The sequence below is a fragment of the Alosa alosa genome, chromosome 15 (assembly GCF_017589495.1).
Source record: "Alosa alosa isolate M-15738 ecotype Scorff River chromosome 15, AALO_Geno_1.1, whole genome shotgun sequence".
In the NCBI taxonomy this organism is placed as follows: Eukaryota; Metazoa; Chordata; class Actinopteri; order Clupeiformes; family Clupeidae; genus Alosa; species Alosa alosa.
The window spans coordinates 12,306,162-12,329,398 of record NC_063203.1 but is presented as its reverse complement, the minus strand read 5'-3'; the positions used below and the strand labels follow the sequence as shown (position 1 = coordinate 12,329,398).

At 41.5% G+C, this 23,237-nt stretch overlaps 1 protein-coding gene across 2 annotated transcripts; it reads left to right on the top strand.

Annotated features, from left to right (window-relative positions):
- Positions 1-2,427: 2,427 nt before the first annotated feature.
- Positions 2,428-13,836, top strand: nek3 (NIMA related kinase 3). Of its 2 annotated transcripts, XM_048265630.1 has the most exons (14): positions 2,428-2,492; positions 3,090-3,227; positions 3,352-3,442; positions 3,860-3,957; positions 4,095-4,178; positions 4,603-4,670; positions 4,787-4,873; positions 5,098-5,152; positions 5,339-5,542; positions 7,638-7,740; positions 8,188-8,334; positions 8,698-8,832; positions 12,081-12,195; positions 12,995-13,836. In XM_048265630.1, exons 2-14 carry the CDS (start codon positions 3,111-3,113, stop codon positions 13,059-13,061), a joined length of 1,371 nt encoding a protein of 456 aa, XP_048121587.1. In that variant the 5' UTR covers positions 2,428-2,492; positions 3,090-3,110; the 3' UTR covers positions 13,062-13,836. The 2 variants fall into 2 exon arrangements, with proteins under 2 accessions (XP_048121587.1, XP_048121588.1); XM_048265631.1 differs by lacking the exon at positions 12,081-12,195.
- The last annotated feature ends 9,401 nt before the right edge of the window (positions 13,837-23,237 follow it).

Below are 23,237 nucleotides of genomic sequence, written 5' to 3'. Positions count from 1 at the left end.
TGTTTGGGGTGGAAAAAAAATAAACAGCTTGAAATCAAAGGGCCTTTTCACACAGTCAGTAAACACAGTTGAGGGGCCCCATCTGCGGACCCCTCCTCGTCCTCACTCACTTCATGTTTAGCATGGGGTCTGTTGTGTGAACTGGAAACATTCACAAACCCTGCGTCCCAAACCCTGGTTTTGCAATCCAGCAACCCCCACACCCCAACACACAACACATACAAAAACAAACAAATGCAGACACACATACATACATATGCATGCAAACACACCCAAACACATTCAAAGGGTGGGGGAGGATGTGTTGACTGAGTGAAGGGTGTGTTGCTCTAATAAAATGGGGTGGAATGGTGTGGGGAGGAGATGGGGGAGGGAAAGGATATGGAGGTTGAACCCCAGAACAAACACAGCTGGGTGGACCCTTCCCTATACTTCTTGCCAGAGCAGAAAGCTGTGTTAATCTATCTCGTCTGGCAGCCATCCCCCTCTGGCCAATGTGCTTTGGGTTAGTTCTGAGCGAATAGAGAAAGGTGATGAAAACCTCAGCCCAATCAAAACCAGAGCATCTATCAAGCATGTCTGCTTTCAGTTCTCCAAGTGCTTTGGATTAACTGGTGAAGCATGGACACATGCCATCGTTGAAAGTAAATTTTAGGCGAATGCCACTGAATTCATGATAGCCCAGCAAAACACATTTAAATCTACTGTTTTAAAACCAATGCCATCAGTTTTAACAGCATGCAATTATAGCATGCCTGACCTTAAAAAAAAAATATTCCGCCTGCCAGAATTTCACACGTGAGTTTTTTTACTCCTCCCAACCCATTTATTTTCCCGTGCATCATGATAATTGATGGCCCTGTCCATGTCAAGTAGCACACAGTCAATCAGAAGACAACAGGGTACAGAGAAGTGATAACACTGATGGGCTAAAGTTAACACACAGCATATATTAATATGGTTGCATTGGCTTTTCACCCATTTCCATGCAATAACAACATATTTTTCCACTGGAGGATTAAAGCCAAGAAAATTATGAGTTAGTCATGGCATTATGCTCTTAATTTCAGGATGCTTGCCATGTCTCCCTTTGTTTTCAAGATCAGCCTTGAATGGGTTTTTGTGAAGAAACATCTTACATTCAGACTTTAATATTAATCCTCAATGACTACTCCATCCAATGGATTTGAACCCACCGGGCTTTTTGGATTGATGCTGTATCAGAAGTCACTCTTTCATGTTAGTATAAAAGATACAAAAAGACTCACCCTGAAACCATTTCCCCCCCAATAAAACATTGAGTGCTTTTGCTTTGTATATTATATGCGAAGGGTGTTACTTTTTGGTTTACTCCTTTGCTGCAAGTATTAAAATAAGACATGGCTCCTGAATTCATAATGATCACATTCCCGGATTCACAATGAATAAATTCAGATCTGTCATAGGCAATGCATGCAAACTTTGCATTCAGTGGTAGTGGTCATTTTTTGAAGCTGTCAAAGGGGTGAATATTTGAAGTGACTCCAAATCAATCCCTTTGCCTATACATTGCAACCCCACATTTAACAAAGGCTAAAGCAGGCAACACAATGCTAAAAACAACAGTTTAGAAGAACAATCTAATTTGTTGCTTAGATATTTCCTGCCAAAGAATGTTGGTCTGATGCTTGATTTCTCCTTATAATGGAAACCACCTAGTTCAAGAGGCCCTGGTGGTCTTGACAGCATATATCCACCAGAGTATATTACCATTTGCTTTTCTTAAGAATACCCAGAGAATAATTGACTCTAGAACTCTGATGTGGATCAGAACACAGACTGACGGACAGCTGCTATTTTAATCAAACAGTAGGCCTAGGCCCTATAAAACTGTTAGGCCTATGGCAAACTGCAAATGTTTAGCTCTAGCCAGCTTCCACGCCAGCCTTCAGCTTTTATTAACATCAATCAAATTACTCAATCATAATATTTCCATGCAAAAACAGCAGTGTTTCAGTGTTGAATAATGCATGAGGATGCTGGACTTGGTATGAGTTTCTGGCAACTTGGACATGGACATCATGAGATCAGAAAATAGTTCAGTTTTCTAGTGTTTTTGCATTGTGGTAGTTGTTGAACGTGACTTAGTTGTTGAAACATTACTTAATCCGCAAGATAACATCAAGAGATCAGGATGAATCCAAGGGCTTTTTAAAGACAGTCCGATCACCCAGGTCTTGTCTGCCACCTGCTGGTCAAAAATATGTGAAATGATCCTCAACAAAAAAAGCAGTAACGTTGACGTTTTCGTGTAGGCTAAATGCATGTATGTATAAATGCAACCCTTAAACAGCCATTTAAATGTAGGCCTAAACAAGATGTCGTTCTTTGATACGACTTATTTCTGTCTAATAAATGTCAAAACAACAACGTTGGTTGAAGCTTGGGCAGTGACGCATGTGTTACGTCACTTATCAACACGGAACAAGCATGCACATTCGACTCTGCCCCGTGTAAGTGGAAGTGAAATTTCATTGTTCTTCTTTACACCTACTTATTCCTTTAGTCCACACGATTACCACCCCTATGTGCAAGTAAATGTGGTTCAAGCTGTTAACTCACGATATATGTTTTGTGCTAAACCGAATACGACTGCATTAATCCTCACATAGCTCTGCATTTTAGATTACAAAGACAGACGGACAGCACCCACCCACCCACGCACCGCACCGCACCGCACGGCACCATACCACCACCACACCACACCCCTGTTCGGAATTGTAAAGTGGTTGATAATAACCTAAGTAGCCTAAGTGATATGATATCGTCGTCGAGTATGACTTGTAGCTTAAGTGATCATCAATTTCGTACGCCACTGCTCGTTAAGTAGCTGAATCCAGTCTCTCGCTAGCCTTTCTATGGACCCTTTCAAGAGAGTTCCATTATCAGCATCATAGTTGGCCCCACAAGACTTCCTTTTTATCATTCCATATGTTATCTTAATGCAGAGGAAGTAGGCCTAGATTGGGGCCCAAATAGAACGTTCAAGCATTGTTTTTGTTTACCTTGTTGAAAGGGTCTATAATTGGGTGTTTTGTGTCCCATCTCAGCTACAGGACTTCTTCGTCGGTATGGATGACTACAAGATCCTGAAAGTGATTGGGGAGGGATCCTTTGGTCGTGCCCTATTGGTCCAGCATAAAAACTGTGAAACAAAATGGGTATTGAAAGAAATCCAAATTCCAAAGGTAACCTACAATATGCAATAGCCTTAAGACCTGCAATGTGGCTAGTTATACGCTGTCAAGGCAGATGGTTAAGTCTCTCTCTCTCTCTTTCTTTCTTTCTTTCTTTCTTTGTGTTTTTGAGAAGGCTCGAAGTGGAACACAGTCCAGAAGAGAAGCAGTGCTCCTGGCCAAAATGAAGCATCCAAATATTGTGGCCTTTAAGGATTCATTTGAAGGTCCTTTTGAGCAATTTTGGATGTTATGTTCTCCATATAGAAAATGAAGGGGGGATCATTGTTTGTCATATGCCTCAAATTTTCTAGCAGGGCTCCTGACACAATGTGTGTAGATCAACCTCAAACCTCAAATAAAGTAAAGAAAGTAAACCAACAAGCAGGAGTTCCAAGGCCATTAGAACCGGATATTCTACAAAAAAAATCTGCAAAATGATTGTGCACACACCTGTGTCATTTAGGCTACATCGGGAAATACATAATGGAATGCAGTGCACTCCCCGTTTGCTGTTCTATCCTCTCTTCAGAACACAAATATTACATACTTGCAAGAGTATTTAGCAACAACAGTGTTTGTGGTCTAAACATGTGAAATGAGATGTCACCAGTCGTTCTCTTTCGTATGTTTCATCCTCTCAGCTGACGGCTATTTGTACATTGCCATGGAGTTCTGTGGTGGAGGTGACCTGCTTCAAAGGATCCGTCTGCAAAAGAACGCACATTTCTCTGAGGATGTTGTAAGACAAAAAAAGATAACAAATGCTACCATCTATAAGCCAACCTTTCCACTACAGCACTTCTAATGAGGAGTGAATGTCAGCAGTCTCTCGAGGGGAATGAACTCCTTTGTTTTCTTCGCACCCTCGTCCTGTAGGTCTTGAAATGGTTCGCCCAGATGTGCTCAGGTGCCAAACATATCCACGACAAGCGTGTCCTACATCGGGATTTGAAATCCAAGGTAAACATTTTTTATCAGATGACTGAATGTGACTTTCACTAAGAGCGCCCTGAATCAACGGCCCAGAACTTGTAGAGGTCAAGGCTGTTTATTACAGTAGCTGGATGCAAGGGGGTCCCCAGTTTTGTACTGTGTTAAACGCATGAGTAATTATCTGGCTCCCTCATTGACCAGAGTGAGTAGCCCTATGGGGGTTGGGGGCTGGAATGGAGTGGCCACCCATCACTCTTTATTTTATGAGGCAAGTCTTTTCAGAGGCAGGAAAAACAATCAGCATTGAGCTCTTAGATAAACTTTTGCTGACAGACACATTTATTTTAGTGCCTCTATTTTTTGTGAATCACCTTTTGACTCAGTGGGTGATTTTTATTGTGATAATGACAAAAAAATGACATTATTCACTTCCCTCTCATTTCCTCGGCAGAACATTTTCCTGACAGACAATGGAACAGTCAAGCTGGGAGACTTTGGCTCGGCCTGTCTTCTGAGCAGGTACCGGAAAGGCAGCACAGAAATTCCCGTTTTTCAAAGTCTTTTGTTAGTCATATTAACGAGAAATCCTGTTATGCTTCGCTAAATGTTTTTTTTTTTTGTGTATTTTGGTGCAGTGCTGAAGGTTGTGCTCAGACATACGTTGGTACTCCCTATTATGTATCTCCAGAAATCTGGGACAGTAAACCATATAACAACAAAAGGTATGGTGTATACTGTGCAAACTATCCCTGCCTGATGCAGCCCAGTATATCAAAGTGAACCCCTTTTGGTGTCTGACCTTGTGACCTTGTCTGACCTTGTGTGCTTTTGTCCGTTTGTGTAACTGAATGCTTTTTCTGTAATGGGGGTTGGATAGGTTTACTGTTTAATCGAAGAGCTGTTCAGACGCTGGTCAAAAACATTATTCTCTGTTTGTGTGTTGCAGTGATGTGTGGTCACTGGGCTGTGTGCTATACGAGCTCTGCACTCTTAAGCACCCGGTAATGTATTATCTCTCCCTAGTTAAATTTCATGTACATAATTATAGAAAAAATATATTGGGATATCAGTTGTCTGAATCCAGGCAGTTGTCCTACATTTAAATGTCCTTGTCATCTCCTTCTGAATTGTCTCCCCCTCTCCTGTCCTCCCCCCTACTCTCCTCGATCTCTTGTCCTTGTTTTTAGTTCCAGGCCTGCAGCTGGAAGAGCCTGATCCTGAAAGTATGTCGAGGTGCCTACGACCCTTTGCCCAAGCACCTCCCGTACGAGCTCCATTACCTGATCAAGCACATGTTTAAGACCAACCCCAGGGACCGGCCCTCCGTCCAGACCATCCTGACCTCGCACCGCATCTCCAGGCTGCTGCAGAAACATCTGCAGACTCCCGAGGTACATCCGCCAGCATCTGGAGCTCATCTTCCTGGTGCACTCCGAGGGCCAGATGTACTAACGCTTTTGCGCCCACTTCAGGCGTATTTGTTTCGCAATGTGCGTGTAAAATCATTGCGAGCTATGTACAAACAGGCCGCAATGATGTAAAAGTGCAAACTGCCTGTCGCAGGAGCTGAGAGTGGCAGATTGCGTTTGTCATGTCATGCATATGCATTCTTGGGAGGATCCAGGGGAAAGTGGGAGTTTAGCGTAAAAAGATGGGAGGGGAAGAGTAAATAGCGCCTAGTTATGTATTCCGCAGTATGTACAAAGACTGCTCCTGAAAGCGCACGTCTATTCTGCGCCTAAATACTTCCGCCTTGTAAAAGCAGGTGTTAATCCAAATTGCAGTTCAATGCGTCAATAAGAGAACCTTTCAAAGACAACAGAATCACTATTTAGAGCAACAGTTTTTTGTGGTGAAAGTATTTGTATTACCAAAGGCAACCTTAACTTTCGTTGGCCTTTCGAATGTCTTACTTTCACTTTCACGTCATTCACTTAAACTTTCCTACTTGCTAGATTTGACCAATCTTCCATAGCCTACGTGCACACGTAGTTTGAGTAGAACTACTGATCTTCATTATCTCCCTGCTTGTTTACATCTTATCATGTATAATATTATTTCATGATCGCTAAACGTTTGATTCTTTTTAATGTTGTCATCAGTTTACTTCATTCAACTGGGCTTGTATAGGCGCTGCCATTCAGTTGTGGATGTTCGTAAATTGCGTTTATGGGCAGAGAAAGGCAGAGAAAGGCGCAGTTTACACTAAGGATTGAACTATTGATAAATACGACGGAAACTTGGGTCTGACAGCGTTCGCAGTCTGCGGCGTGTCCATGACGCTGAGACCGCTACGTTCGCAAATGTACGTACATCTGGCCCCGAGTGTCATCAGTATGTGTAGTAGAGCCTTAGTGCTCACCAGCCACTTCCTGTTGGTAATGAAAAGCATCTAGTCCAGGAGTGACACTATACAGGGTTATGTTACAGAGCTTCCAACACTCGCTTCCCACGCTGACTAGAGACACAACACTGAGATCATGAGTGATGAAATGATGAGCAAAGCGAAATCAGAGCCAGCTCAGCACAGTTAGTGGTTTCCCATGGTCTTGTAGGACATGAGGTCTTTACGCTTTTTTTTTTATCTCATTGATATTCATGTGTGCTTATGTTGACATCTGTCTACTAGGGCAAAATATCTAATTGCGATTTTTTATTGAAATTTGAGATATGATTTATGTCAATTAATTGATTCAGTTTAATATTCTCTTTAACTTGTGCTACCCCTGATTGGTGAACACGCCCGGTGCACAAGAAGCTCACCAATTACCAATTTCTGTGCCCCTCACGCACTACGCACACCCACCAAGCAGAAGGGGCATAGTCAAGGAGGATGAAATGAATATAAAAATAAAAAATGTGACGTGCATGATTATTTGTAGCTTTTGCGATTAGGCACTGTAATCAGAGACTTTTTAATGAGGAGACACAGCACTCAAAACATCCTCCATAGAAATGCATGGGGTTCGTTTGTAATGCCAATATGGCAGTTGCCTACACACATCCCACCCCTTCCGCGGCAAAATGTTGACATGTGAATACATAGAGCCAATCATGTGGTGTGTTGTAAATACATTGAGCCAATCATGTGTTGTGATCTCACCGCTGGAGCAAGATTGGTGTCATGAAGCCTTGCGCACGTGCATTTCTGCCGAAATAGATGCCCGATGAGTGCCCAAAAAGCGTTGCAATGTGGCCGCCGAGTGGAGGGACTTGCCTAAAAGCACTATGCTGTAATTGCTTTGGTTCATATTGTGATTGCAATAATCATGCAGCCCTACTGTCTACCCATAAAACAGTATGATCACCTGACAGTATAGTGGCATTCAGATGCTTTTGCGGAATTTCCCTGCAAAGATGAGCTCTTGCCCACACTTTTACCCCGTGTGCATTCACACATCCTGTTGTTTGTTGGCTCGCTCTCATTTTGCAATAAATCACGTGAAGTGTGTTGTTCGTGGTGGTTAAAATGTTTTTTATATTTAGAAACCACAGACCGAGCGTGTTCAGCGTTGGAGGAGAGAGGATGGTAAAGCGGTGGCCAAACTACTTGGTCAGAAGACACTTCTCACCGCCTCGACAGTAGAGAGTATGTACACTGAAAGTTTGTGTGTCTTTAACACCTCATAAAAAGCCTCATAAAGTGCTGTTTTTGACATATGGTCCGCTACTTAATGTTTGGGTGGGAACCCAAATGTGAAACATGGTCTGCAAGCAAAAAAGCCTACTGCTGATTACTGTTAAAGATGGTACATTCGGTAAACTTCTGTATTGAACCTAATGTCCAGTACCTAAACGGTTCTGTATGAATATGTGTACCTTTACACCACTACTATGCATTAAGTCTTCCATTTATGCCCAGTATTTTATTATGACTGTCCTACAAGCTGTTTTTCACCATCTAACTCTCGTGGAAAATATTAATGAAGAAGAGCCCCAACTTTTCAAATGACATGGGAGTTAGGAGGAAAATAAGAAAGCCTGCTGCCTCAGGGTTTGTTGGATGTGCAGCTTGTGTGTGTGTGTTTTTGATCAGGCACTTTTGGGGAGAGTCACGAAGGAGAATTGAGGCCTCGCCGGAGGTGGGCTGCAGGCCCCTCCGAGACGGTCCTGGAGGTCCTCAAAAATGCTGATGTCATTTCCTCGGACAGCATGCCTATCGGTGACCTCGAGGCATGTTCAGGTAATTGTCTCTGACATAAAGCACAGCTCTCATGCAGTCACATACTCTTAACCAGTAACATTCTTCAGATTGTTCAGTAACCCATTCTTCACATACTAACCATATCCTGCTGCTTGACTGCTGGCCAAAGTATGGCAAGGCATTTATATCCTATACCACGGTGTACACCCAGTGCACTAAAATAATTTAATGATTCAGTCTTGTCAGATTGTGATGTCCTGAGCCTCTGACAGTATTTCATGAAGATAATTTGAAAGGATTGAATAGTGCCTATAAAATGGGACGTCCTTGAATTATCATTGAAGCTGTGATGCATTTAAAAAGAAACGAGATGAGCAAGACGTTTTCATCTCTGGTCTGTAGAGTCTTTAGCCTCTGAGGCGCCGCAGAAGAGAGAGAGGAGACGGTGGGACCGGGAGCCTCCGCAGCGTCTCCTGAGCCTGCTGGAGAAAGCCAGCCTCAGCACGGCTTTCAAAACCTACACTATACACCGAAAAGGTGTGTGTGTGTGTGTGTGTGTGAGAGGCTGTGTGTGTGTGAGTGGCTGTGTGTGTGTGTGTGTGTGTGTGTGTGTGTGTGTGTGTGTGTGTGAGAGAGAGAGAGAGAGAGAGAATGTGTGTGTGTGTCTGTCTGTCTATCTGTCTCTACACATTTGTATATGCCTGGGACTTCTTTTCCCCAAGCTTTGTAATTCAAAAATGCTCCTCAAAAAACTAGATGTCTTTCCCGGCTCAGTCTCCTCCAGAGTTCTCCGAGTTCTCTGTAAAGTTTCTTCACTAACTATGTGCGTCTTATTTGCCTGCTCACTTCCACTGTCTGAACTGTCAGAGCAGTGAAATGAGGTGACAGTGACTGTAGCCTTCCCCCCAGATGAAGTTATGTCTGCAGTACAGTTTATCCTCCATCACCACCTGTCCTCATCATGAACCTCTCAGACACAGTGAATCTGAGCCTCATGGATTTAATGGCATGCATACAGTAGTATATACTGGACTCTGAACATCTCTTAACTGTGAAATATTTCATCAAGAGAGTGTATCAGGGTTATATCTTGGTGATCTAAAACACACGGTCACTGGAAAATAGCTGAAACAAATTTCGGGGTTTGTCCAGTCCACATTGGGGGTAGTTTTGTTATCAAACGTCAGCGCCTGGCGCAAAAAGGTTGGTCTTATGTTTCTTAATCACTCATGGGTGTGTTTTGGGCGTAAAATCCTTTAAAGGTCCCCTGCCACACATATTTCATTACTTTGTGGTAATGTCTGAAGTTCTATCATGGACTCTGTAACATTTTTTGTAGAAAAAACACCTTGGTTACCTTGTTTCAAGCCATTCTAGCGTGGTATAGAAAGCCTGCATGAAGACTCAGCTCGATTTGCGCCAGTTCTCATTAATATTCAACGAGCTAAGCTGCTTGGCTCTGATTGGCTAACAGCTAGTCAGTTTCGACAGCTGTTATAACTTAGCTATAGTTAATTAACTAATTTTAGCTTCATGGCATGAACTTAGCTTGGCTAGTAGCGAGTGCTAGCATTGTCCAAATGGACATAAAACCTGCTAGGCTAGTAAGTGCATTAAACCTGTATAACATAGCACTTTCTTGAGTTGACAATAGCGTTTTACTTACGGGCTGGGCACTAGTCGTAGACCGCTGCGATGGTGCTGCTCCAGGCTTCAACCTTTTTGCGAAGCCTCTGCTGAACTCACCAAAGTTGATGGAAGTCACTCTCTTCAAAATGTGATGAACAGAGAACTAATTTCGAATTATAGTGTTGTGGCTATATTGTATATATTGTTCCAAAAAATAAACTAAAGCCATTTGATCCTCAACTCTGGGTTCTTGGGCAGCATGTGCATTGTTGAAGTTCTATTTGTGCATAGCGCACAAGCCCATTGACATACAGCCATCCTTTTATACGAAAACTGTCACTGAGCTAGACGAATTCTGTGGGTGCGGTCTTAACTGGGCAAGCTCATGAATAGTAATGAGCTCAGTCAACACCATGTCAGATGGACCAGCTTTTGTAATTGGCCTGATTTCTCCGCTTATTTCTTTTCAGTGGCTAGAGCTGACAGAGGAGGTAGCAGTTCATTTTCACATTCACAACATAACACAAACACATATGGACCTAACATATTTTTAAAAATACAAGTTAAAACGGTTTTGTGTGGCAGGGCACCTTTAAACCAATGAAAATGACATCTGTCATTATCTTTAACAACCACCAGCGTAACTTCAAACAGCGTATCAGTATTTTGATAGTCAGCGGCGCATTTGAAGGAATCTGCTTGCACGCGAGACCGTATGGAACAGGTATTCCACTAAACCATGCTATACTAACCTAGCAGAGTATAGCCTACACACATCTGTACTAGTCTAACTAACTTCACCGTGGTGTCATAGTCAACGCCAAACAGTTATACACAGTTAATTACTTTCACTATTGACTGACAATGGGTTACCATCGAAAACATAGCTTGAAAAAAGCAACACTTACCCCAATAATATTCGAATGACTGAATAAAAAAACCTAAGGTCATTTATCCTGTAGAGGAGCTGCTGCTTACAGCTCATTGACAGTGCGTCTTCAGCTGTGCTTCATATGCACCTTTTGCAATAGACCAGGTTTATTCTATAAATGCGCCAAGACCACACCTTAGGTTGTTAATTGCCACACCCCTGGCGCATTGTTCAATAAAAGAGACGCGCATGGCTAAAATTCTGAGTGTAACATAGGAATACGATTTGCGTCATGATAAAAATATGCTTTGCGCTTAGTTTTAGATCGCCAAAATAGAGCCCTCAGTGTTTTAAAATGAAATTAACGTCTATTCATAGCTGTAATATGCTTTAGCTGGAAGCTAGAACGGCTAATAACTGAGAATGTCTCCTATTAAGTGCAAAAACTATTTTTTTTTTTTTCTCTCACTTTGAGAAAAGCTCATCATTGCTTTGTAAAGTGCTGGGTGTTTTAAATGAATACTAACTGCCTTGGTGACCTTGCACTGATGATTCATACTTTCAACAGTGTGAATATGTTTCTTTGATGACAGTTGCCGCCTTGTAAAAGGGTGGAAACTTTAATTAGTGTGAAAAAAGTAATTTTGTTGTGAGTCATCTTGGCACCTGCTTCCTCAGTCAGTCTATATTAAACACATTAAACATACCACCCTTTTTTGATGGCTTTTATGCCTTTAATCTGACAAATGGGAGAGAGAGATAATTTGTTTTATTACTTCCAGTAAACCTGATTTTTATTTCCATTCTGATTCTGAATCCCAGTAGCCACGTTTACATGGACAGTTTTTTTGTCATTCCGATTTAAAAAAATGTGCCGTTTGTTTACATGGGGTATGTTCTATTCCGATCAGGTGCTCTCAAGCGCTTTAGAATTTTTGATCGGAATAGCCGTTGTTGCCTACTTTTCCTTGAGAAGATACAGCAGGCAATCCGATTGACCGTATACATGGCGGTTCAATTGGAATAGGAATGGACTACACCACCTCTTTCATTCCGATTAAAATTCTGATCGGATCAGGAATTTTATTCCGATTGAGGTGTTTATGAGAATTTTTATTCCGATTTAGCCGTTATTCTGTTTCTAATCAGATTAAAAGTGTCCATGTAAATGTGACTACCTATGCTGATTCCGATTCCCAATGAAGCTAGTTCTGAATTCCAGTGAAAGGGCTTCTGACTCCCAAAGCAGCTGTAAGATGTATCTGATGTTGGCTCCGCCTCCCAGGTGAAGGCCCTCCTCTTGGCCCCTTGGCTGATAGACAGGATGATGCTGTTGATGGCCCTGAGGATGACCTCATTGATGAGAGCAGGCTGGACCCCCGGTCCGATGATGAGGATACGTGAGTGTGACATCTCCATAAAACTACCCTGTGAATAAAAATACCCCATGAATGGCTTAAGTACTCAGCGACCTGCAAAATTAGCATTGTGACCCCTAAAAATACCCATAAAAAGTTTGAGAGTTACCTAATTGCAGTTAGTTTCACTTAATGACCAATGAATTAATATTCATATTTTAGTCTTTTTTTTTTTTTTGAACAAATATTATGCTGCACCATTCTACTTACTAGTCCCTAAACAGTCTGGTTTCTGGTTTGTCATTCAGTAGCTAAAGCCTCAGTTTTACTGCAGCCTTTTACTGCAGACCTCGAGAAATAGAGATCTTTGTGAAAATCACCGGAGTTTCCCTTTAAACTCAAATCCCTCCCTTCTGGCCTACAGGACACTTACTGGATCTGCACCTTGCTATCTTAATTCCATGACCCATGTCTCCCCTCTCCCTGTCCACTCTTTCCCACTGCAGTCCTCTGATGACCATCTACAATGTTGGTCATCCCGCAACACTAAGATATCACAGTGAAAACGCTTGTTGTTCTATGATTCCTCGATTCCTTGTAGACAGTCACTGTTTTTTACATGTTAAATGTTGAATTCTATTCAGAATGTTGAAGTCTATTATTGTTTTATTTTTATTTAGGCTATATGACTTTACTTGTAGCTGTTAATTACTGTTAATGTAATGTTTATTGATGTTAAAGCTGCTTTGGACAAAAGCATCTGCTAAGAACTATAAACATAAACATAAAAGTATCACTTTCACTCAGGTCCATGTGTTTTGTTTTTGTTTGTTACCTGCAGGGACTTTGAGGAAGAGACTCATTTTGAACTGCTGGATGGACTGGAAAAACTGACTACTGAACACTAACATTTTATCACTATTTTCCACAAATGCTAATGCTGATCTCATGGGTGTCGGAGCCATTATACGACTTTTTATAATTGTTAGTTTGGAACCCCCCCACACACTTTTGCAATGCAAAATATCAGTGCTGTTTTAAAACTGTTATAGTAATATCTCCAACGTCCATGTCAAATCCATTCCACTTGATTACAAATGCTATAATGAAACTTGATGGCAATAATTTTGGAGTTTCAAGACTAGTTTTAGTTAGCCATGTGGCCCCTCTTGGCATGAAACAAAGACACCCTCCCCTCCCCCAATGAAATGCCAATGTACTGGTTCCAAGGGCAATCAGATCCACAAGACAAAGAATGTTACCTTGCTATACTGTATCCATGTCATGAAATTTAAATGTATTCATGTTTGGTATCATTGTAATAGTCTCAGTACAAGGATTGTAATGATTTAATTGTAAGAATGTTTGGAACGTTCTATAAGTGATATTTCTGATTTATAGGATATCTCTCCTCATGCTGATCAGATAAGAATGGGTAGGTGTGAGTAGGTGTTTCTGATGCCATCTGGAGAACCAACCACGTGGGCTTGTTTTGCCGCCAAATTCTTTCTTTGTTTAACTCATACAAAAGTGACTAACTTGCATTGTTTGTTAGAACGAGAACTAGAACTGAAGAAGAGAGAGAGAGAGGTTAGCCTCTGGCCATGGCCTAAGACCATATAGACCATTTTTTTACCCTCTCTGCTTGTAACAGAATAAACCTGATTCCTAAGTTTTCCTGAAGTTTGCCGGTCTAAGTTAATATTAAATAATTACTCACCACAATTACTTTCAAACTCCATCTCATTCTCAGGTTTCCATTGCTACCTCCTCACAGCACGCATACATACACACGCACACAAATAGCTTACACACAGCTCAAAACACTTGCGAAAGCCTTCTCGTTTTGATCACAGCGGCGCTAGGCAGGGGCGGTTCTAGGGGCGGGACCACAGGGGCCCATCTGAAATCACATTGGCCCCTGACTGGCCCCTGTACCGTCAATCATCAATAAGTGTCAAACTTGTTGAGAACGACAATCAGACGATCAGAGATGCAATTCCATTCCCAAACAACTGGTGGCAGTAATGCACCTATGAAGCTTGAAAGCTAAAGCAAACAGTGAACTGTAAAAGAAACAATACATTTGGCTAACCAGAAATGTCTCTGCTAATGTGAAGAAACGATACATTTGGCTCACAAAAGTATCAGCTAACGTGAAGAACCGATACATTTGGCTAACGAAAGTATCAGCTAGAATTCTAACGTGAAGAACCGATGGCAGCGTTTCATCCTCCACAGAGGTTTCTTGGTGAGTCACAAATCTATGTTGGTTTTCATCATTATGTGAAAGGGACGTTTGTTTATTTGTTGCTGTCACAATATGTTAAGTTTATCAATTAAATTACGAAGCAGCAGCAAGCTTGCAGTGAACTGTTAACTGACTTTGTCAGTGAACTGTAAACATTAAATTAACGTTAGGTTACTTGAGTTGAGGTTTGATTGTTTGTTAGCATGCTGATAGTTTTCATGTATGGAAAGGTAATGTATGAAGTGTTTGAAATGGTGTTATATGAAATGCATAGAAATGGACATCCTGTTTGTTTGGGGTCCGAAATGAATAACATTACATGCGCTAGTGCGCCTTACCAAATGTAAATAACGTTCGATTTTTTTTTTTGCTTGAGGAAAAAGTTTGGCAGCTGCTAACATGAACATGAGAATACATGCCTAATAGCTAACGCTACGTTTTTGTAGTTAATGTGAGCTATCATTGCAAAGTTATTAACCACTATTCTGAATTTATTTGATTAATGGGCTTCACATGAAATTAATGTTTTACAGTTGCCAGACGACATGCTGAATACAAGCATGGATTTTGTGAAACACGCATTTGTGTTTCACCTACAGACTGGGATGGCGCAGGAGCTGGTGACTTCAACCCACAGTCTTCAGAACCACCAGTCACCAAGCATAGCTGCTCCTAATGGTATGATGCTATTTCCTATTGCCACTACAGTGAGCATATTTTGTCATTCATTTTAGAAACGCCAGGTTGACAGTGGGTTATGAAAGTTAATAACAATCAAGTTACTCAAACTTGTTTCATTTTCTTCTCTTCAGACATTTCCCATTCTAGAGCAGATGGTTCTGTGCAAACTGGTATTCCAAAAGATGCAGGTAATCCGCCCAGGCCATGATACAAAAGACTTAAAATGGTAGGAATATTCCATCTTTAGTGTTTTGCTACTTCTGATGACCCACTGTCTTCAAATCAGCAGGTTTTTCTAACTGGAAGCAAGAAGGTGGTCTCCCATTCCAAATAAGACCATTGGGGAAAATAGTTAAAAAATTGTAAATATGATGTGATAGTTGTTGCTCACATGCTTGTTTGTGTGTGTGTGTGTGTGTGTGTTTTAATGTACGAAACTTGAAAGTGGTCTCTCTTATCAACAAAAGGGGAAACAGTTAAAGTAAAACTTGTTTAATTGAACGAAAAATGTGTGTATGATGATGTATGATTTCTGTTTAAAATATCAATGTATTTCCACTGAAGTTTCTTATATTTTAGTTTTATATTGTGTTTTCAATGCACATTAGAAATAAATGGGAAAATTGTTAAGAATTGTTTTGGCTTTTTTGTTTTTTAGCATTTAGCATTGAAGTATTTGAACAAGGTAAGACTGGTGAAATGTATGCACCTTACTGCTGTGGTGTAATCTAGTTAGCTGTAGTGGGTATACTGTGATCAACCCCAAATATTAATACCTATCCTTGTCTGTTTTAAGTTGGTATACTGAGATGGTGATGCTTTTAAAGTGGGTATACCAGAGACTTTCTAATGAGGAGACACAGCACTCAAAAAATCCTCCATAGAAATGCATGGGGCTAGTTTGTAACGCCAATATTGGCGTTGTCTTCACATATCCCACCCCTTCCTCGGCAAAACGTCAACATGTGAATACATTGAGCCAATCATGTGGTGTGATGTGAATACATTGAGCCAATCATATGGTGTGTTGTGAAGACATCGTGCCAATCATGTGTTGTGAACTCGCCGCTGGAGCAAGATTGGTGTTGTGAAGCCTTGCGCATGCATATTTCTGCCGAATAGGATGCCCGATGAGTGACCAAAAAGCGTTGCAATATGGCCGTCGAGTGGAGGGACTTACCTAAAAGGACTTTGGGTATACCGCGTATAGTCCTGCATATCACGTAGACAACGTGCCTCTGCCTTACTGAACAAGGGATTTTCTGTGTATGGATGTTGACCGGTTCTTGGCCCCTCAGTGTATGATGTGGCCCCTTTATGGCCCCTGTCTCAGAAAAATCCTAGAACCGCCACTGGCGCTAGGTAATGTTAAATCCGTGTTTAAGTCAATTAAAACATTGCTAACATTAGTGAACAGTTTTTGTGAGTGCTACCTTGTTAATATTTGGGGAACTGCAAGGGGCTGTGACCACACTGGCTGCTGAAGTGCCACGAGGGCGCAACAAATGAACTTCAGAAACAATCTTTAAGCTCACGACATTCAGACTGGCCCAAAACGTGGATGATCTATGTTATGCTGATCATGATCGAATTTGGTCTCGGTGTAGGCCAGTCATGTGAAGATATAGGGCCAAAATGTAACCTGTTGACTCTATTTTTGTGCGCTGAGCTATTTCTTAGAAACTGTGTTTGTGGTCAATGTGCTCCAGATACTATACTGAGAGATCTGCAGCACAGGATTACTGTAAAGACATCAAGTCTGTGTACCACGGTTTTTAGTCCAGTTGGGTAGTGCACATATTAAGTCATACCGTTACCGAGGTGATAAAAAAAAACAAATTTTACATGAAGCTTCTTTAGGACCTCTTGAATGATTTCAGCCTAGGAGCCCAGCTGAAATATTGAAATTTAGTGTCACATCATGATATTCATGAAAAACGTTTTTGTTTTTTTCCTCTCAAGTAAAACTTTCAGGCTAATGGCCTTTTAAGACCACTGAATGAGCTTCCTTTTGTTAATTTGTGCTCAGGCCACTAGATCTTCCAAATTATTAGTGTAAAATAGAGTTCCAAAACACCTTACTGTATACCTAAAAAAAAAAAAAAAAAAAACTCAAAAAGCCCTGTATAATATAGGCAGACTACAACTACAGTAGGTCTTTCATATAGCTATCTATATCTATCTTTAGGGGCAGCCGTGGCCTACTGGTTAGCACTTCGGACCTGTAACCGGAGGGTTGCCGGTTTGAACCCCGACCAGTAGGTGCAACAGAAGTGCCCCTGAGCAAGGCACCTAACCCCTCACTGCTCCCCGAGCGCTGCTGTTGATGCAGGCAGCTCACTGCGCCGGGATTAGTGTGTGCTTCACCTCACTGTGTGTACACTGTGTGCTGTGTGTGTTTCACTAATTCACGGATTGGGATAAATGCTGAGACCAAATTTCCCTCACGGGATCAAAAGAGTATATATACTTACTTATACTTATACTATTGAGTTCACTGTTTGGTCATTAGTTTTATGTTAGGCTGCATCACATTAAATCCTATTTGTGTGTGACCGTACAGATGTACTTTCAGTTATTTTGGTTTCTTATTGACTATTGTAGACATGTTGCAGGTCAGAATGTCTTGATTCATTTGTTCTTTTATACATAACATTCGTTTCTGAGACTTCAATATGGAGCTGAACTGGGCTCTATGTATTATTTGCCAGAAAGACACCTCTGAACCCCTGAGATTCCTTGCAGAAACCAGGGTTGTGCACAATTCGAATTGCAATTCTGCTTCCTGTTTGCTACCTCAATTGAAATGCAAGTGAAATTCAAGAATTTAATTAGAATTAAGAGCCAGTTTCAATTCAATTCTGGAATTTTGCACAAGCCTGGCAGACACCTGGGACAAATGGTAAATCTTTAACGCAGCGGTTCCATGTTAGTGGAATGAGTTGCCCAGTGCTTTCATTCTGGCCAATTAAATTCTGGAAGTGCAATGGCTAATAGACCAATCAGAATGTATTTTGTGACATATCATGCAGATATGGTAACCCATGCAGATCAGGTACCCACACTCTCCATTCCTGTGATAGTTTTGGGTCTTTCAAGAGGGGTCTAAAGGCATATCTGTTCAGTACTTACTGTAGTTCATTAAGCGCTTCTTATGTGTTATGGTTTATATCGTATTGTTTATTTTCATTAGGCTGTTGATTGATGTTTTTTTATTGATATTCTCTTTAATGTAGTCTGACCATGCTGTTGTTACTGTTATTACATTATTGATTGATGGACATTATTGTTAATTATTGCTATTTTCCTTCATTTTCATTGTTTATTTCATTAGGCTATTGATTGATTTGACATCTCATAACCCATAACTATAGATTAGGGTTTCTCAACTGGAGCGTTTGGACAGTGTTGGGGGGGATGAGGTATTAATGGCAAAATCTTTCAGAATGCTTTTCATTTTGAACTGCACCGAATTGCATCAAATCGAATCGCATCGAATCATACTGAATCGTTTTTTATGAACATGTATCGTTTCTTGTATCGAATCGTGCCCATGTATCTAGATGTGAATCGTATCGTCTTTTACATGAGAGATTCACACCCTTAATTAGGCTACAATTTAAATGGACATTTTAAACGGCATCATTTCCTCTTGTTTTCCACCTTGTGAACTCTACTAGGCTAGCCTACAATAAAGGCACATTATCTTTTGGCTATTGCGCAAAAGCCTCTTGTTCCATTCTTACAACATAGCCTGTCACAACATACCGTGACAGGCGTATCTTTTCGGTAGTCATTTCCAACTTTTCACGCTAATGATGCTCAAAATGCAACACAACTGTGCTCAAAGCAGGATGAGAAAAAGCTGAGGTTGTGTGTTTGTACAAAACTTTTTACAGCTTTGAAAGTATTTAACATTGTTCGATGTGTAAATGAGATTGCAGAATTGTGGGAAACTGAAGAGTCAGTGGATCACCAGTGGTACCAGTGGCACCAGTGGTAGTAGGCCAGACCTAGTAGGCGCTATTACGTATCCAGATATGGCACTGTAGAATTGTTTGGGGGGGGGCATAGAAAAGTTTAACAATATTGGTGGATGATTGTTTGCTCTAAAGTGAATGGGTCGCGATGGTGGTCTGTCATTTTTAAAAAGTGGGTCCCCAGAAAAAAAGTTTGGGAAACACTGATTTAGGCTATTATGAATGAATGGAACGTTGTGTTTTTAAGCGCCAGAATTGACCCACTCCAAAGCCATGCCCGAAAACCGCCACAGGTCAATCATTATCATGTCATGACAATGCTACATATTTTATAGTCTATGTTTTCCATGCATGCACACCATATTCCGGTTTTATTCGGAATAATGGCAATATTCAGATTGCACATGAGTCAATAAATATAGGCTATAGTCAATAAATATACGTTTTTTTTTGTAGACTAATATTGAATGATTTCACAAATAAAGCCGTGAAAAAATTGTACGCACAGTGCGTACAGGATTACACCTGCCGGCGCCACTGCACTGCACCACTGTAGAGGCGTTAAGTTGATGCCTGAGGTCTAAGCCCCTGTGTGGTGACTTGCATATTTTAATTCCAAGAAAAGTCCCTGTGTTACATGCTTGCTCAGCTGTCAGCTGTTCCGTGTCATCTCATCCTTGTGGTAGGCATTTCATTCGTTTGGTTATACTGCCAGAAATCTATATTGAAAAATTGTTGTTGCGTCTGGTATTGAAAAGATTTTCCAATTTTCAGCATTCCACTGTGACTTGTGAGGGTTTTTTTTGCCGTCAGCTATTCATGTGGAATGTTAAACATCAGGAATGTTACTGTTAACATCCGGCCTTTAATGAATCAGGAGAATCGTCTCTCTTGAAATGGTCCATCTCTGTGGCCCAATCCGCAAGGCCACGGTGAAGTATGGGATTGATTATCTGCCGTGTTTTCCAGCTCTATCGAAACCAGACGGTGATGGCTGAACCTGGGAAGCAGAGAGAATGTGGAATAATACACACAAGAGAACAGCTGGGCTCTCCTGGGTCACAGTTCATCTACCCTCATTTCCTTCTCAATATACATAAACAGGTGCTCTGTCCCTTCAGTGTTTCCTTTTTTCTCTCTTTTCCTCATATCCCTCTCTTTTTTTTTTTTTAATATAAGCCTTTCTCACGTGGTTCCTCCAAGATGTGTTAACACATCTTAAAGCCATTACAAAGAATTGTGAAACTTGACCATGAAAGATTTTCAATCCCGTCACCCACACCTCCCTTCTCTGTTGGGGACCCCTGTGTTGCGCTGAGACTGTCGTCCACTAGGTGGGGTCAGGATCATCTCGACCGACGGAGGTTGGCTTCAGTGCGTAGGGTGGGCTCCCCTGAGGGACACAGGAGCGACTGCTTCTGCTGCTACGGCATGCCTAAGGGGTCAGATCTCTGCACAAACACACACAGCTGAGCTTGTCTTACAGGAGACAACACTAAGAAGAAAACAACTTTTTAAAATGTTTGTTTACTTGTTCGAGGAAAAAGATGGCGATGAACATAGTTATTTATGTCAGTTTCCAAAAACAGGTCATATAAACTTAAAGGAACAGCCGACGCCTTCTCTCTCTGGCATTAGATAAACATTCTTACATCAGCACCCAGATTGAGATTTTATAGAACTAAAAAGTAACTTGACTATACTTTTGCCACATTGGTATGAAAATGTTTTAGATAAGAATGTGTGAGCTCTTTCTCTCACCCTTTGTTGTGGTTGAACCAACGTATTGAGAACTTATAGGCTATGATGTTATGGTTAGAACAAAATCCTGTGGCCATTACCACACTTGAGGGGCACATGCAGTCATTGTGTCACATCACTTTCTATTAGTCTTGTTTGCAGTCATTTGGGGTTTGTGGTTGTACCTCTGTGATGTGTTGTTGATATGAGTGTCACTGTCAGAATAAGACAACTACAATTGCTTGTTGAACTGAATCAAAGTGAAATCTGAGAACTTTTAGTGACATCCACTGTGTCTAAATGTCTGTTTCACTTTGTTGTTTCCCTTTTAGAATAAACTTAGCCTCTCTCCTCTATGTGTTTCTCTCAATGTCTGATCTGCGGATATTTCCCCAAATACATTTGCAAAATAGAACAGTATTTACAGACTAAACAGGGAATCGGTTATTTCTTTTCTTCATACTGTAGCTGTGGAAGACCCATTGTGGGGTAACAGGAGGACTTCACTGGCCACTGATAAGACCCCATGGCTGTGTTACTGAGGAAATGCTGGACTGTAGTTCGTGGCCTTATCTTTAAGACACACAGGGTCCCCCAGGGACCCTTACTTGGCACCCCCTGCTTTTCCATCTCCTTCTCCTACCTCAGCTGAAGCCCATTGTCTTGTGAGGGTCAAAGATAAACATAAAAAAAACGTATCACAAAATACGGCTGTTCTAATGATGGTTTGGTGTGTCTGATTGTGTGTGTGTGTGAGGGGGGGTTGGGCCAAACGACTCCTTCCTTGGCAGCTTCTTTCTCATATTTGTATTAGCAGACTCTGAATTTTGAGGAAGAGGGAAGTGAAAGTCCCTGTTATTACATCAGACACTGCTGGCAAGGGTCTGGTAGTGATCAGCCATGAGCCCTAATTCAAAGTGTAGCAAGATCCCAGTCCTAACAAAGTTAGGGATTTGAAGTGCATGTCTAGCGCTTCGATCATTTGATTTGGCCTTTTGCAATACGGAAATGACGAAAAACATCGTGCACATTATCTGTTGAATCTTAGACATAGTTTTCTCCTGATGATAAACAGACCTGTCAGTATCTCCCCCTGTGCTGAATATCAGTACTGACAAAAAAAGTTAACTTAGTTGAACACCCATTATGGACAACTACTGTAGACCCTGGTGGAGTCATGTGAGAGTAGGGAAACTGTAATGAGAAAACATTACATTACATACATATTACATTACAGACATTATTACATTACACCACATATGTATGAACATGTTTCTGTCTTATTATCATACTGATCACTGTTTACAAGAAGTGCTCATGCTCATACACACGCACATACACAGACACAGTGAAACTAGAACACAGCCCACCCCCTCCTCCACATACACATGTACAGGAAAGAACCATGAAGTAATGTCTGCTCTGGCTGTCTCCTGAATAATAAACAAAGTGGGAGAACATGTCACATTGTGATGATTGTTTCAGCAGCACAATGGCCACACATTGGGCCACAACAATGAAGCATTCCACTCAAACTGGAGCCTCGCAGAGCGTCGCGCGTCGCTTGTCGCTTTGTTTGCTCTCTGGACCCCCACTTGCCTTAGTGTGTGCAGCTCAGAAAAAGGCACCGTTCCTACCTGAAGTGTCAGTTCAACCGAAACCTGTCACCACAAGTGTGTGTGTGTGTGTGTGTGCTAGGGTGAGGAAAAAGTCAAACATCTATTGGTGCATGCATGATCGCAGCAAAAAGCTCCTGCTACTTTAGCTGCTTCTGCAGTCATCACTCTTGCTGTGCCTGGACTGAGTGTAGCCACGCGCTCAGCGGAGGATATCCGCAACCCCCACTCACACACACATACACACGCAGTGCTGCAACGGTGCAAATCTTTACGCCAAGCTCACTTTCCCTCCATGTCCCCATCATTATTGATGCTCTCTCTGCTGGAGTGTATAGCCTCGCAACCATGGCAATGTCACCAACATTGTTTTTGTTTGTGGTGACAAAGAGCAGGCCAGAAGCCCCCTGTGATTCGCTTTATCTATTTTAATTGTTCTTTGGAGTCCCTATCAAGTGTCTGAACAGCTCTTGTTGCCCTCTTATCAGTCCAAGAGGAAGTATTTCCATTGGCTGGTTTGGTTTGGTTGGGGGGGAGGGGTACAGACACCCACTTCCCGTTTCCTCATTTGATATCCCACATTAGCACCAGCTGTCACCAGGGTCTCACCTTTTGGTATTTATTTTTTTCATGTCCTCATCTCTCCCTCCCTCTTTCTTTGTCTTCATCTATCTGTCTTGTTCCTCTGATTCAATTGCTGGGACTTTCTGATGTCCCACCCACCACACCTTCTCCCTTTCTCTCATCCATGCCTGTCTCCATCTCGCTGCGTTTTCTCTTGTGTGTGTGTGTGTGTGTGTGTGTGTGTCTGACAGT

Excerpts from the sequence above, each read along its gene's own strand:
- nek3 (XM_048265630.1), top strand. The coding sequence starts at position 3,111 with ATGGATGACTACAAGATCCTGAAAGTGATTGGGGAGGGATCCTTTGGT. Across the intron at positions 3,443-3,859 it reads CTTTAAGGATTCATTTGAAG|CTGACGGCTATTTGTACATT; the intron begins GTCCTTTTGAGC and ends TCATCCTCTCAG. Across the intron at positions 12,196-12,994 it reads CGGTCCGATGATGAGGATAC|GGACTTTGAGGAAGAGACTC; the intron begins GTGAGTGTGACA and ends TGTTACCTGCAG.